Consider the following 17,141-nt stretch of genomic DNA (forward strand, 5'->3'; position numbering starts at 1 on the left):
CACTTCAACAAATGTCGGTTTAAACATGGACAGCCTCCTCCAAAATGCTGTTTAACAAAGCAGGTAAAGTGAAACACATTTATTATCATCCTCTACAGGCATCTATCAAGGGTTGGGGTATATAAGACAGTAAGCGAAAAGTCAGTTAAGTTTAAGTTTAAAGCAGTAAAAAAGTATAAAAATCTGACATACACTAAGGTCAAATTGTGATGGCTAGACAACTGGGTCAGTGCAACACCAAAACAACAGATATTGTGGGGTATTCCCCATATGCAGTGGATAAGACCTACCAAAAGTGGTTCAAGAAAGGAACTACCTGTGAACCAACAACAGGGTCATGGGCACTTAAGGCTTATTGATGCAATCCATGGAGGCTCCATTTCACAACTTACAGAACTTAAAGCATCTGCTGCTAGATGCCTTCTGAAGTCTTGCAAAATCAGAATTCTGCTACAGTGGAGGTGTTGCCGCAGCCTCTTAATCAGATGGCCCCTCCAAAACTTTAATTTTGTTTCTTTTGAGTCATTGAGAGGTGGATCACTTTCTGCAATGAGCTGCATAACCCAACTGTAGTTATGCTTTAAGTGTCTGATAAGGAGTAAAATTCATGATTTGCCTTTTGGTATAATGGTAAATGGTGAAATGGATGTGACAAGACCCATGTCTTTCAAAATGTTCACCTTTGTGACCACTGGCACAATTCATCGGTGCGCTCTTGGAAAAACTCCTGGGAAGGTTCACCACAGTTCCAAACTTTCTCAATTTGTGGATAATGGCTCTTACAGTGGTTCGCGGCAATGGCTATGTAACCCCTTTCAAGAAAATCTGAATGTCTTCAACATTAACTGAAGCATTCACATACAGGCTGACTAATGGTGATTAGAAATTAAAAGTTTAAAAAGACGAGTAAGTTTCCTGTATTGAATTCCGGACCAAAAGTGGTAGTTACCATTCTGTAACTGGTAGGAATGAATGAATTGTAAATTGTAATCCAGTCACTGGAATGGATTGTTTGTAAGGGGGGGGGCCATGTTGAGCGTCTCGTAACGCTCAACATGGCGTCTGTTTACAGAAAAAAGTCCGCCCTTTGACAAAAAGAGCAAATCAGCTTGCTGTTGCACCGCAAAGGTCTGTCCAGATCATGTTAAAATAAAAGTCACTAATACAAACAAAGCAGTAACTCAAAATACTACAAAAAACGAATGAACTGATAAATAAAATGGAAGCCAAAATTACTGTCATATATGTGTCTCCATTTTGCTTTGAGGAAAACCTATTTAGTTTTGTAACATTTTTTGATGCTACTTTGCACATCCTTGATTTAAAATATTGACTTAATTGAGTTGATACATTATTGAGTTTAATGTATCTTATATTTGCAGAAAAGCTCTGTATTTTTGAATAAGTCATTCATTCTTTTTCATTGTTGGTTAGCAAATCTATAAAACAAGCCACATTTAGTTGAGAGAGCTACATTAAATCTAACTGATAATTGAGTGATTCTTATTCTGAATAATCAATTAATCATTTCAGTAATCGATAAATTATTCGAATATCAAAACAGTAGTTTGGTGCAGCCCTACTGTCACAGGACGCTGAAGTTCCTTGTCAGCCAGTCACCAGTGTCAAAATCCACCTTCTGAAATTAGATTTATGGGACTCGCCAGATCCCTTGTCTGGTGTTTCAAAAACAACCCTTGATAGGGAATAATTCATCAAAATGCTAATGTTGCCAATAATGAGTGGAATTTTATTTATTGGTACCCACAATAGCCTTCTTGAGCAAACTACACCTTTATCACTGTTGTGAATATTTGATTTTGCCAGCACTGAAACCATGTAGAGGCTTTTTGTCGTTTTTTGTGAGAAATTCCCAGTAGTTTATGTAATACAGGAAGGATAAACAAGAGACAGTGTGGATCATGAGCTCATCTTTGAAGAAAACGTTCTGAAATGAGCATTGGATCTGTTTTCCACATTGAGCCTTCTCCTCAGGCAAATAAGAAACAGAAAGTAGCATGGAGCAAATTTGATCTTGACCAGCCTTTAGTAGCCATCAACAAGATTCTGGTTACTGATGGCTGTGCAACCAAAGAAGCAATGACTATTTAACTTTTTTTTTAATTGTTGAATAGTTGATTAGTTAATGATGTTGTTGTGCATGTTTCTCACACAAACTAGTAACAGGCCCGGATGCATGTGAACCAGAAATGAATCGCCAAAGTTTAACCATAACATAACAGTGTCAGTGCCTCCTTTGTAGCCATGCCATCTTGTTAGTCCCCTGGTGTTCCTTTTTTGTCTCTGTGTATAAGTATATTTCAGTGTTCCTGGTCTGGTTTTGAGCATGTTCATGTGTCTTTTTCATGTCAGTTCATGGTTGTTGCTTGGTGTGCTTGGTTTGTGTTACCCTGTCTGGTTTGTTTCCATGTTAGTTTGGTTTTCTGGTGTTTTTGTGTATTGTTTTTGTTTTGTTCATTTTGTATTTTGCTTTACAATCATGACACTGTCTGTCACATGAACTGTTTGTAAACACTGTGCCACAAGATCAGGAAGACAACTTACTCTGGACACACTTACTCTGGATACTGCTAAGTGTAAAAAAGAGAAATCGTCAAGTAATCAAACCCCAGAACTTTTAATTACAATGGCATGATGAGTGTATGTTACCTTTCTTCCACAACTAATCAGCTTAATTGTCCTACAGAGCTTTTTATTTCATAAAGAAATAAGAATAGTTTATAAAGAACAGTTCACTTCACACAGACAGCACTAGAAAGCAAAGAATGATAGACCTTCTACTGGTCCTAAAACAACTGTCTTGTACAAATACGAACAATTGTGTTTGTGTCCAGCATTGGGCAAGGATATACAAGACTTTAAGATATTGTTACAACCATGTATGTGGACTAACTGATACTACTTTAAAAGAGTGCTTCAACAAAAACATGTAAAACTACAGAAATGCATTAGCTCTGTCTGGGCTTTGTCATTTGTGTTGTGAATTGGGGGTAAAAATGCCAAGAAGTGCTAGGCCAAGAACACATTATAGTGTGTTCGGGTGAGATGGAATAAAACCAACACAGCTAGCAAGCCAGTGCTGCAACCCTGTTGCTTAGTGACCAAAATATTTACCATATGCTCATAAGCTCTTGCTAGTAACTAAAGCAATGGTTATTATAACGTGTCCTCTGGTCCAATAGATTTGAGAGCATCGTGTCATTTCTACCTGATTATGGGTGAGTCCTGGTAACAGTGAAATTTTGATACATATCTACTTTAGTGGTATACAACTACTACTGGATCAGCACCCATTGGCAACCACCCACACTTGTGTTTTTATCTATTTACATTTTGTTTCAATGGTGAAGGATTTGGTGGTAGTCACAGCTGGCTGTTCTGCTCCTCTCATGGGTGGGGATCCTATCTGGGATGTCTCTTTTACATACATGCACATCTTGGGGAGATTATCGATGACATAAGCACTTCAGACAACACTGGGTTGAAGATGAAAAAAAAACCACCTAGAAGAAACTAAACAGACCCTATTCTGTCTTCCTTTAAACTCACACAAAGACGTTGTATGACAAATAAAAAAAAACAGAACAACACTGCTTTTTAAACATAAAATATGCACCCACACTTAATTTTAGTATGGTTGTACTACCGTTGTAATATTGTTATTATTTTTTATTAGCGTGTAAATATAATCAATTCCTTGTCCAATCCTAAATCTTAAATTACAACACTGCATATGCAGGCAGATTCTTCCGACCTTGAAACCAGCCAAAGACCTGAACCAATCCCGGAATCTGCAGAGCCCTATTGCAACCGTTTAAAATATGATAGCTAGTCTCACGGTTGCAAATGACTTTGTTCCCTTTAGGATTCTAATGCGAAGATTCAGTATTACGAACATGTATTTAAGCTGGCGTGTTTTTTTTTAGTTTTTTTTGGCAGGCGAAAACCGGTGTTTGTGATCAGTCCTGACCGATCCTTAATGGGCGTGGTTTTCTCCTGCTGCAGTACAGAAGCGGACATTCAGGCCAAATGGTTTATTTGGGTAGTAATGGATAAAGGGCCTGTACATGCCATGCAGTCCAAAATGTCTCGACTGATTCTAAATGCTTCTCCTCGTTCGTGTAAGATACATCTGTTTAAGAAAACAGTGTGTTTAACTATGAGCATCGCCCAATGCATTTCATGAACAGTGCAAAACGTGCTATTTAGCGTAAGGAAAAAGCCTTCTCGCACTGTCGCTGTGAAAGCCAGTCATGCAGCAGATTTATATATCAAAGCTTTTCCACAGATAATGCTCTGTTTAGTTTTCGTAAAACGAAGACAAAAGAGGCGCCCCGCAAAAAGATTTTCTACAGACAAAAAACGGATATTCACTTACTGTGATCTTCGGAATATTCTTCTTGCCTTGGTAAGACATGATTTAGGCGATGTTAATCAGGTCTGTTATCCGCGATGCTGTGCCGACCGGGTTTCTCTGATGGCTCTGTAGCTAATGTGATATGGGGAAAGCGGACGCTGTTTGGAGGAGCGGGTGCTGGCGAGGAGAGCTCGTTCTGGGGGCCTGTGGGACTCCTCCCTTACTGTGCTCCAGCTTCCCTTCCAGCAGAGGGTGCGCTGGTACTGTCTTTTAAAGCAACACTATGTATCATTTTTACCTTAACAGCTTCAAAAATCATGTTGATGCTTCACTGAGCTGCAATAGAGAGAATAGAGTCGCTGTCGTTGCCACTCCAGGTTGGGCAGTCTGCTAACTTTGCGTATTGTATGTATCTCTGTGTGACCCATATTTGTGTCAAATCCGGTAATATTATCCTACCATGGTCTCTTTCCTCCAGTAAAAATGCTTTTACTGGTATGGCTCAAAGTGCATATGTTGTCCACTGATCTGCAATAGGGAGAACAGCTTCTCTATTGTTCTGTGCTTCTTCAGGCTCCCCCCTCTCTAACTGCACTGTAACTTTTGTAATAAATAAATAAAAAAAATAATAATAATAATAATAATAAATAAATAAATAAATACACTTTCTGACTAAAGCCCAGGATCAAGTGTTGTGGTTTTCTCAGGGTCCTCACAGTGTCCAGATTAAACACACACACACACACACACACACATATCCCTGTCCAATTTTGTCCAGTATGTTCAGATGCATATTAGCCACAATGGTAAAATATTAGCAAATAATACTGGCCAAATGTGCACTATTATGGTTTATTTGGACCCTAGTGGCTATTGTCAGCTAAAATATGTACTAATGGGCCACTACATGGAGTTTATGCCTATGCTATAGGATAAACATAATGTCACTGTACAAGAAAATGGTCCCTAAAATGGTCACTTTACAATACATGAAAAACTTAAAATTAATGTACAGATATTTAATTTCAAGTCATTCTGAAGCATTTCTGTTGGTCCACCCATCATGAAGTGGTCAACACACACACACTACTCAAAATCGACTTGTTCTGTTTCAGAGAATTACTAAAATTCTTGCAAAGTGTCAAGGTTTTCTTTTACCCTAAGCCACACAGCTTATTATATATATATATATATATATATATATATATATATATATACAGTCATGCCCGAAAGTATTCATACCCCTGGCAAAGTTTGACTTAAATTTACTTTTATTTAACCAGAAATTATATTTTTGCCTGGAAATGACACAGGCATCTCCCAGGAGATAACACGATGATGTACAAGAGGCATCATTGTGGGAAAAAATATTTCTCAGCTTTTATACACATTTGAACAAAAAGTGGCATGTCCAAAATTATTCATACCCTTCTCAATAATTAATAGAAAAGCCTTTATTGGCTATTACAGCAATCAAACGCTTCCTGTAATTGCTGACCAGCTTTTTGCATGTCTTCACTGGTATTTTTGCCCATTCATCTTTAGTGATGAGCTCCAACTCTTTGAGGTTCAAGGGTCTCCTTCCCATCACCCTGATCTTTAGCTCCCTCCACAGATTCTCAATTGGATTCAAGTCAGGACTCTGGCTGGGCCACCATTTCTTCACCACTTTGGCTGTGTGTTTTGGGTCGTTGTCGTGCTGAAATGTCCACCGGTTCCCAAGGCCAAGTTTCTCTGCAGACTGCCTGATGTTGTTGTTGAGAATCTTGATGTATTGCTCTTTTTTCATGGTGCCATTTACTGCGATCAAGTTCCCTGGTCCATTGGCTGAAAAACACCCCCAAAACATTAGGTTCCCACCACCATGTTTGACAGTGGGGATGGTGTTCTTAGGGTTGAAGGCTTCTCCTTTTTCACGCCAAATGGTGCACACATCATTGTGGCCAAACAATTCAATTTTTGTTTCATCTGACCATAAAACAGAACACCAGAAGTCTTCTTCTTTGTCCAGATGAGCATTTGCAAAGGTCAAGCGGGCTTTTGTGTGCCTTTTCTGGAGAAGTGGTGTCCTCCTTGGCCTGCGTCCGTGGAACCCAGCAGTGTGCAGTGTCCGTTGAACTGTCTGCCTTGAGATGTCGCCACCAGCAGAGTCCAGATTCACCAGGATGGCCTTGGTGGTGATCCTTGGATTTTTCTTCACCTCTCTCACTATTCTCCTGGCCAGCACAGGTGTCACTTTTGGCTTCCGACCACATCTTCTGAGATTTTCCACAGTGCGGAACTTCTTGTATTTTTTAATAATACTTTGCACTGTAGCCACTGGAACTTGAAAACATTTTGATATGGCTTTATAGCCCTTTCCTGACTTGTGAGCGGCCACAATGCACAGCCGCAGGTCCTTAGTGAGCTCCTTTGTCTTAGCCATGACTGTCCACAAACCAACTGCAGAGAGCTGCTGTTTTTCTCCTGTTGAGTTGATTAAAACAGCTGTTCCCAATGAATCAGGGTAATTAGGATGCTTTAAAACAGCTTGGACTATTTGGAATGGTATAGAACTTTGGATTTTCCTATATACTGTGACAGTTTTCAAAGGGTATAAATAATTTTGGACATGCCACTTTTTGTTCAAATGTGTATAAAAGCTGAGAAATACTTTTTCCCACAATGATGCCTCTTGTACATCATCGTGTTATCTCCTGGGAGATGCCTGTGTCGTTTCAAGGCAAAAATATAACTTCTGGTTAAATAAAAGTAAATTTAAGTCAAACTTTGCCAGGGGTATGAATACTTTCGGGCATGACTGTATATATATATATATATATATATATATATATATATATATATATATTAAATATTTGGCTTTCGGAGGAAAATTATGCAAAAAGTTCACATTCATATTATATTTTGAAAGTAGGGCATTTAAGTAGAAGCATGCAATGGTGATTTCCTCATCTCAAACAATTATTGTAAACAAAAGCGAACAACAGTGGTAGGCATACCTCAACAAAAAGTCAACGTCTCAATAACTTGTGTGCACTTGAACTTCAATTACAGCTTGACAGCGACGTCTCTTGCTGTTCACAAGTCGACTTATTGTCTGCTGAGGCATGGCATCCCACTCTTCTTGAAGAGCGGCCCTCAGGTAATTTAGGTTCTGGGGTACACTGGAATTATGAACCTCTACGCAGCGACTCAGCTGATCCACACTGGTACACACTGTACCACCACCACCATCAAAGACTCGTCTGGTGACAACAGTGGCTGATGCATATGATCCACCATCATTGGCAGCCATCATTTCTTCTCAGCATGAATCCAATTTCATCAGTGAACAGCAGTAAGGCCCAATAGCACACCACTCTGATCTGAACAGTTTTGAATGGTCTGACTTGGGTACCTCTCACCTCCCTTAACTGTGCCTGGAGTTGTGTGGCATTCATCATCCGGTTACACAAGGCACTGTTTACAATGAAGCAATAAGGCACAATGATGTGGTCAAAGGCCCTCCCCTTCTATGCCTTTCAGTGACTCCTTCCAGTCTCTCTGTATCCCTGTTGCAACCTGCTGATAACACTCTGTGACTGTTTAACTACCACCTCTAATTGAACCAGGAAATTTATTGGTCAATTCATGGAACAAACACCAGTTGTGAATGTTGCCGTTAAGCTTTTTGTAAGAGAACAGCAAGTTGTACAAAAAGTACTCAAACATTGAATGGTTGGACATGTGCATTTAAAAGTAACATTAAGTTCACCTGTAAAAGTTAGAGTGCCTTTTAGATTCAGAATCAGATTTCAGAATCAGATTTATTGGCCAAGTATGTTCACACATACAAGGAATCTGAATCCGTGGAATCCTGAAATTCCAGGACTCAATGAAATTTCACTCGAAAGATAATATTTGTGAGTAGTGTATGTGCGGTTTCCCTGGTATTATTCTCTAGTCTACATCCTCGTGGATTACTAATGAATTACTAATGCAGAACAATAGCATTTCAGAGTTAAGAAGTTATGTTATTTATAGTCTAATCACATTAGTCCATTTATGTTTTCAGTATCAGAAATATTCATGTCTTTAACATATTTTCAGTATTTAAAATAATAGGAAGAAACACAGATTTGTATATCACTTCTTTTAAAGCTAACGCACACATACATTAACGCTACAGAAAGTTATAGGCCATGATTTGTTGGCCTATATAATTTAATCAAAGCAGGACACTAGCAGGATTTACTATGTACTACTTGTGATACTGTGTATCACAAAAGTGAGTACACCCCTCACATTTTTGCAGATATTTAAGTATATATTTTTAATGGGACAACACTGACAAAATGACACTTTGCACCTCATGGCAAAGAACTCTGAGGATCTTAAAAGACGAATTGTTGCACTTCATGAAGATGGCCAAGGCTACAAGAAGATTGACAACACCCTGAAACTGAGCTGCAGCACAGTGGCCAAGATCATCCAGCGTTTTAAAAGAGCAGGGTCCACTCAGAACAGACCTCGCATTGGTCGTCCAAAGAAGTTGAGTGCACATGCTCAGCATCACATCCAAATGCTGTCTGTGAAAGATAGGCGCAGAAGTTCTGTCAGCATTGGTGCAGAGATTGATGAGGTGGGGGGTTAGGCTGTCAGACCATACACCGCACACTACATCAACTTGGTCTGCATGGCTGTCACCCCAGAAGGAAGCCTCTTCTAAAGTCTGTACACAAGAAAGCCCGCAAACAGTTTGCTGAAGACATGTCAACAAAGGACATGGATTACTGGAACCATGTCTTATGGTCTGATGAGACCAAGATTAATTTGTTTGGTTCAGATGGTCTCAAGCATGTGTGGCAGCAATTAGGTGAGGAGTACAAAGATAAGTGTGTCATGCCTACAGTCAAGCATTGTAATGTGGTGCTCACTTACAGCAGGGTTTGAACCCAGGCTGCCGTGTTGGCAGGCCGGCGCTCTACTGAGTGAGCTACCACGATCACGTGACCAACGGGCCCAAGTGCAGAGTCTTTTAATCTTCGAGCAGGTAAAACAGAAATGGGAAATAAAGCCACTCGGGACTCGAACCCAGGCCGCCGCGTCACGAGACTGACACTCTGCCGCTTCACCAAAGCGGCAGTTATGAAAGCGGCCAACAAATGAAACTTAAAAAGGGGTGGGTTTAATAAACAAGGAGACGTCGCGTCTTACGCGAAACAAAAGGCGGGAAACAAACAAACAAACAAAGGACGCCAGGGGAGAGCTGGCTACCTCTTTAACACTAGAGGGAAATACAACTAAGGGCAAAAAGGATCTCCCAAAAGAAACGAGAAAACTGAGAAGTTACAGGGAAGGCAGACACTTCTGCCTTCCTCTGGTACACGAGTGTATGTATGCTACACGCACACACACACAGACACACACACCAGGGAAAACAGACACTTCTGCCTTCCTCTGGTACACGAGTGTATGTATGCTACACGCACACACACACACAGACACACACACCAGGGAAGACAGACACTTCTGCCTTCCTCTGCTACACGAGTGTATGTGTGCTACACGCACACACACACAGACACACACACTGCACAGACACAGGGAGACAGACTCGGGAGAGACACATGAAGGGGAGTGACACACACTCAGCCTTCAACTCGAGAACCACAGACTGACACACAGACACACACACCACCAGAATCAAAAGATCCAGCAGTGGGGCAACTGGATCTGTGTGCCTATATAGCCTACTGCCCAGTTGTAGGGAACTGGGCTCAATTACTGGCTGGGGTGACTCGGGGCCTCCCCCTGGTGGCAGGAGGAGGCCTTGCCCTAGAGCCACCCCTTACAAGCATGGTGGTGGGAGTTATTTTGAGGGAAGAATACATTTACACTGTTATATAAGCTGCACACACACTACTTTTCATTGTGTCAAAGTGTCATTTTGTCAGTGTTGTCCCATAAAAAGATATACTTAAATATCTGCAGAAATGTGAGGGTGTACTTTGTGATACAATGTAAACATTGTGCACTACTAATGTCTTCATAACAGTAAGTAAACAGTGCTTCATTATCCAAGTGCTCATCATAATGCAAAGCCTTTCTTGTGTTTTTGCTGAGTTAGATGCCTTAAAATGTGCTGTTATACCTTTGGCTGTCCACTAGAGGACCATCTGCTTTTGAGTGTTTATATCAGTGGTGAGATAAGTGGTGTCAACCTTTGCTAAACTGCCCCCAGATCCACACACAGCTTGTTTAAGCTAATGCTGAACCAGTGCATATGTGGTCTCAGATCAATATAGATGGCCAACCTCCACCCTCAATCACAGCAAAAGCTAATACTTTTCACATTGCTTTTCCACAACCCAATCATTACCCTTAAAATTATAAAGTTGCAAAAACCTATGGAGGTTGTAGAATTTGGTCAAACTCCTGTGAATACTAAACTCAAATATATGTTTTTTTCCCCCCAAAGCCTACCTAAGATCAGCAAATTAAATGCAGGTGCAGAAAAACGAACCGTTGGCAGAGCTATGAGGTGGTGTATCACACAGAAGATGGAATATTCTAAGCATAAACTTAAATAATTACATTCACATTTCTCCAATCTCCCAACTATAATGTGATTTAATATTTAAAAGATCTTTAAATTAAAGATTCCAAACAATGCATTTGTAAACACAAGTTGTTGTTTGATGTATAAATAGTAAATATGTTCTTTTTAGTTTCTGAAGCTGAAGACATTTTCACTCACTCGCTTCCCCTGTTGTGGTTTCCTTTAGTGTTACCAATAAAAAATGAATCCATTGCTTTCTTCCCTGATGTTTGGTGGAATGATGTAGTCCAGTTTGTTTTCAAGGAAGCTGACAATGGCAAGAAGAAATGGTAAGCCTTTTCCTATTCACAGCTTTATTACATGCCAAGTTTAAGCTTCCCACACTGTGGACACTGGCTCAGGAAAAGGCGGCCTGGTTGCATAGTAACCAGTATTCCCATAACTAGCTGACTCTGGAGGTGATGTGCTGCTCCCCAGTATCAACAGTGTTGTGCAAGTGGGCTGGGTGTATGTAAATATTGGGGGTTTAAAAATAACATGCCAAGACTATAACAAAACTGACCGTATTTCAGAATTTTGTTTAAAGGAGGAAACAACAGTGTATGAAGTTCACAGCATGTCAGTTTCATGTAACAAACTCTCATTATTTAACTATGGCAAGAATTTATACAGTTTGACATTGCAGGAACCCTTTAATAGTACAAAAAAAATAATGAATAAAAAGTGAATATTTACTAGTAACCAAATCACAGCGTTGTCTTTGAGAATAAGAAAAGGTTCAAGTATCCTAACTACAGTCAGCTGCAGAAGAATTAAATAAAGTAAAGTTGACAGAGCTCGGGGGTAGTGTGTCAGAAAGAGCAACAAAAAGGTATTGTTATTGGAAAAGCACAGTGATAATGGAAGATTATTTTCAAACCAAGAACCAATGATCACAAAAAATGTTACAGATAAGCATTGCACGTGATTTTTGTCTCATGATGCTTCCTCAAGAGTATGTAGTGACAAAAATGTACTTGATTGTGAAAGTTAATAAAACTCACAACCAGCTGCGGCTTACCACTACTGTGTGAAGAGCTAGCCTGAAAAAGGCCCTTTTGGAACACCACGTTTTAATCTGATCAGAAAGCACAGCAGGTCAGCATTGTCTGATAATTAGGAGTGTGTGACACGAATAATAAAATTATTTGTAACTGTTTTTTAAAGACAGGTTTCTTGTTGTTTTGTAACTTCTATAGAGAAGGATGTAGTACATAATTGCACTGAAGCATTTGCTTCTCAAACGCAATTACCGATGGTTAACATTTGGCTGCAACTGCATTAGTTTTGCTAGAGTTAGGCTTTGAAGTCCATGCAAATATTTATTAACTTCGTACCAACAGCCAAGGTATGGCTGAACAGTATTCTGCCAGCCTAAGCCAGCCTAATATTACACTGGGACGTAGAAACATTCAGCATGTACACTGGAAGTAAAGAGCTATACTAAATGTGAGGCGATAACTGAGAATACCCATGTGAGGAACGTGTGTGAACACCTTACTTACCTTTCCCTCCGGATGAAAAAGCTCATTGTCTACGTCGTGTTTTAGTTCTGGTGTCGTTTGAAACTCGTGTTCACTGTTCGGTAAAGGTTTCTCCTCGCGCGTTGCCTCCACTCTCTGCTGCCCTGGTGCCGCTCTCGATCCTCGCTGGCCGACGCTCAGAGCCTCGAAGTCGATGGTTTTCCGCTCGTAAGCTCCCTCCACGCTGCAAAATAGCCCCCCATGCTTCTGTCGGGCCACTTGGTTTGCCGTTCCTGGACGAGCAAGATAAACAGGCAGCTCGTCGTCCCTGCTCAAATCGTCGGCCATGCTACGGGTGCTGGAGGAGAGGAGAGACGGAGACAGTGAGTGTACAGACTCAAACTAAAGTGAGGACCAAAAACCAGAGGTGGCACTGCTGTTCTGCATCCCCACCAAGCAAGAGAACACACGTCTCGGTTAATCATGTCGGATCAGAGCAACATTTTTTATATATACTACAGACTATTATCTTTAAGTAGTGGATGTTTAAAATGTAAAGTCAGGCCAATTTTAAATGATTAGGTAACTCATTAAAGACCGTTATTTGAGTTAGCCTAACTTAGTTTAGTCATATGTTTTCACATTTTTTAGTTCTGCATTTCAAGTCAACAAAAAAAGAAAACATGCAGATTCCCAGTGAATAATGATTGGCATTAATGCCTGGAGAAAGTGTAATTATCTTTTCAGGTTTTTATTTGAGGAAATTGATGTGATGAAGGCCTGTGCAGTTCTAGTCAGCACAATTCCAGTTCCAAAATAAAAAAAAAATGCTATGAAAATTAACCAATGAAAGTCAGACATTGCTTTTAAACCATGCTTCAACTGAATTATTTAAAAAAAAAATAAACTCATGAAACGGGCCTGGACAGAAATGAAGTAACCCTTAACATAATATTTTGTTGCATAACCTTTTAAGGCAATCACTGCAATCAGACGATTCCTGTAACTGTCAATGAGGCTTTTTCACCTCTCAGCAGGTATTTTGGCCCACTCCTCATAAGCAAACTGCTCCAGTTGTCTCAGGTTTGAAAGGTGCCTTTTCCAGACGGCATGTTTCAGCTCTTTCCAAAGATGTTCAATAGGATTTAGGTCAGGGCTCATAGAAAGACACTTTAGAATAGTCCAATGTTTTCCTCTTCTTGGGTGTTTTAACTGTGTGTTTTGGGTCATTATCCTGTTGCAAGACCCATGACCTGCGACTGAGACCATGCTTTCTGACACTGGGCAGCACATTTCTCTCTAGAATCTCTTGATCGTTCTACTTGAGATTTCATTGTACCCTGGACAGATTTAAGACACCCTGTGCCAGATGCAGCAAAGCAGCCCCAGAACATAACAGAATCTCCTCCATGTTTCACAGTAGGGACAGTGTTCTTTTCTTGATATGCTTATTTTTACATCTGTGAACATAGAGGTGATGTGCCTTGGCAAAAAGTTCCATTTTTGTCTCATCTGTCCATGGACATTCTCCCGGAAGCTTTGGGGCTTGTCAACATGTGGTTTGGCAAATTCCAGTTTGGCTTTTTTATGATTTGTTTTCAACAATGGTGTCGTCTTTCATGAAGTCCACTTTTGCTCAAACAATGACGGATGGTGCGATCTGACACTGATGTTCCTTGAGCTTTAAGTTCACCTTTAATCTCTTTTTTTCTCACTTTTAACCTTTAAGTTTTTCTGGGTTCTTTTGTTACCATTCATATTATTCGTCTCTTTGATTTGTCATCAATTTTACTAAAACTTATAATGGGTGCCCTAAACCTGCAAGGAGTACTAACATTTTTTCAGACAGGAAAGTCTGCCTCTACTATCTAGTTCCATCCAGTACAGTAGCAAGATAGAACAGAAGATATAATAACTAGTCATTTTCCATTTTTATGTGCATATGCTACTCATCAGTTGGCAAATATCCTGAAACCCATGGAAGAAGTCAGTTTATAACAGAGCGGATATATCGTGGCATGGTTTCTGGGCAGCTGCTTCCGATGAAAACTGCTCAGCAGTTAATCCTAATCTATTGCATGGCTCATAATGAAATGACTGGGTCATCAGAGCCTAGCTCTGGATTTTGTAAGTCAGTGCCAGAGACACTCTTTGTGACATGTACAATGTGATTTTGGTATGGTAAGAGAAGAAAGGACATTGCATATTGCAAATGCTAATGTCTTTAAAATGAACGTTTTTGTCTTTATAGTTCATTAATAATATGAGTTACAAGCATTAAAAGTATTACTTCTTGTATCACACCTGAAACGTAGTCAGATATACAAGACAAGAAGATTTCATTCTATAGAAGTTAAAAAAATATGTACCACTACAACTAATTAATAACTGTAATTAATTAACTCAGAATGTCAGAATGTGAATACAGATTTATATGTACTGTGACTGCTGTCGCAAGTGTTAATATGTGCTTGCATTTACACAAATGTTAACTTAAGTACAAAATTAATGGCAAAAAAATGTTTTATTAATTAGCTGAAATTAATTGATGACCAAACAATTTATCAGCAATTCCTGAGTTTGTTTGTTAAACAAATACCACTGCTGGAAATAGAGCAACTTGTGGGTCCCCTTTTACAAAACACATGGCTAGCTGTGGGGGCATGTAAAGAGATATTTCTAATGCATGTGATGTTCAATAAGGGTTGGCTACAGTTGCACCTGATCAGGTGAATAGGGGTAAAAAGCAAGGAGGCTTTTTAATATTGCAGGAGTTGATGCACAAGTAGGAAAGAAAAGAAGTGGAGCAGGTGTTGGTTGAATTTACATTCTCTGATTACAGTGGGGCCTGAGTTAAAACAGGCCAGAGTAGACTCCTGTTACAGGCATTACCTTTTTTGTTCTTGTTCTTACTCATTGGGCAGCAGTTTTTAAAAATGTTTATCAGCCATATTTGTTACATGGGAACATTGTTCATTGTAGGTTTATAACAGTTTAATATGTCCTTTACATTTGATATAAGTCTTTACAGTGATATATTAGACACTGCTTCAACTCAGTATAAATGATAAATAAATAAATAAATAAATTTATTACATTAATTAAAAAAATAATTGTGTCCTCCTGGTGTGGTGTGTTGTGAACTTGCAGAAGAGATTTTAGCCAGTTGGCTTGATTAGTTTCACACTTACTTTACTAGTTCAATTGTCTACTTTTTGCTGTCAGCAAAAGCCTGTCAAAGCACCTCAAAGAAGGAAACTAATTTGTGAAGTAAAGCAAAACATATTCTTTAAGCATTTGGTTAAATAAACACACACTGAAAAAAGTGCGACCATGCCATTGATTTAAAGTGTATTTTTATATTGGTCTAACTGAAAAACATGATATCCAGTTCAAACTTGTTTTGTCCAGTTTGTCCATAACCAAATAATATTCCCCTTAAAGAAAACTTGAAGGCAACAATTTTACTGAACGAATGAAATAAAAATACTATGTTTACTTTAAGCCAAAGGTTTTAATAGTATGTGACCTCATGACGTCACTTCAGATCACTCCTCTTTGAGTTTTGCCACTGTTACTTTGCTCTGAAAGTCTGTTATATATATCTGTATATATTTTACGTTACTCTAATATTTTGAGTTGAGGTGAAAATTTGTACATTTTTTTAGATTCAGAAGGGATCTTGAGTTTTTGTCAGTTGCCATTGGCAAATGGACAGAAACTGGACAGTGCAGTATTAAAAATGGCAAAAATACACAAAAATAGAAACTGCAGTGATGTTGGATTTACTCATTACTTTCATATTGATGTTTCTCAACAAGTCCAGTAACTGAGTCAGCTGTGCTATTTCAATATTTTGTTGAGTAAAACTCACACTTTTCCAATTGGCTCCTGGTATCAGTTGCAAGTTCATGTTCCGCACCCTCAGTCACCTTCAAAATGTAACCATTCCACCCAGGTACCTACTCTTAGATAATCAGTAGTGTTTTATAAAAAATGATTGACTGCTCGGCCTTGGTGTTAAAGACTGTAGGAGCTAATTAATGTTATCTGTATTGCTGAGTGTGACTATGTGCTGGCTGAGTACGGCAGAGTCCGAACGGCAGTCACTTGCTATCTTCAAACACAGACTGAGATCCATCTCTTCCGAGAGTACATGGGTGAAGTGTAGAGTATTATGGTCTCCATATTGACTTGTGTTTAGTAAGCTTAGAGGTGTATTTGTAATTTAGTCTAGCTAAGGTTATTCTTAAGTAAATAGCAAAGCATAAGAGCATCTGGATAAGAGCGTCTGCTAAATGCTGTAAATATAAAATGTAAATGTCTGAGTACTGCAGTATTCACTCTTGCATCAGCACACTGTAGTATAAAGTATTTTTTAGGCAGATTAATAATAGTCAACAAATGGAATTAAATATTGAAATAAAATGCAAGATGATTCCCCTTTAGTTAAAAGTTTAAGTTAATTCATTAGATTTAATTGAAGTAGTAAGATTTCAATTTAATCATACACATAATGTGAGAAAAATATATTTAGGTGTAACAAATTATTTGGTTACACCTAAATATACACCTATGGTTGGTCCAAAGTATCTTTTTTTTAGTGCATTTTATGAAGAAGATATACTGGCTATGCTGACACCGGGGATCAGAGTCAAGTGCGAGTGTGGTAATGAGTAGGGACCATTTTATTTTAAATAAAGCTAACAGAGTCTAGGAT

The 17,141-nt window shown here is 39.1% G+C and overlaps 1 protein-coding gene across 2 annotated transcripts in view; it reads right to left on the reverse strand.

Moving 5' to 3' along the window:
* The window catches only part of dpysl3 (dihydropyrimidinase like 3), a 48,619-nt gene extending 35,835 nt beyond the window's left edge, over window positions 1–12,784 (reverse strand). Inside the window, exon 1 of one of the 2 annotated variants that reach the window (XM_072662418.1) lies at window positions 12,464–12,784. In XM_072662418.1, the coding sequence (XP_072518519.1) occupies window positions 12,464–12,769 (306 nt within the window). In that variant the 5' untranslated portion in view covers window positions 12,770–12,784. Of the gene's footprint in view, window positions 1–4,399; window positions 4,595–12,463 lie in introns of those variants that run through there. The other variant, XM_072662417.1, reaches the window with a different exon arrangement.
* Window positions 12,785–17,141: the final 4,357 nt, after the last annotated feature.

This window comes from Salminus brasiliensis, chromosome 18 (assembly GCF_030463535.1).
Source record: "Salminus brasiliensis chromosome 18, fSalBra1.hap2, whole genome shotgun sequence".
Classification (NCBI taxonomy): Eukaryota; Metazoa; Chordata; class Actinopteri; order Characiformes; family Bryconidae; genus Salminus; species Salminus brasiliensis.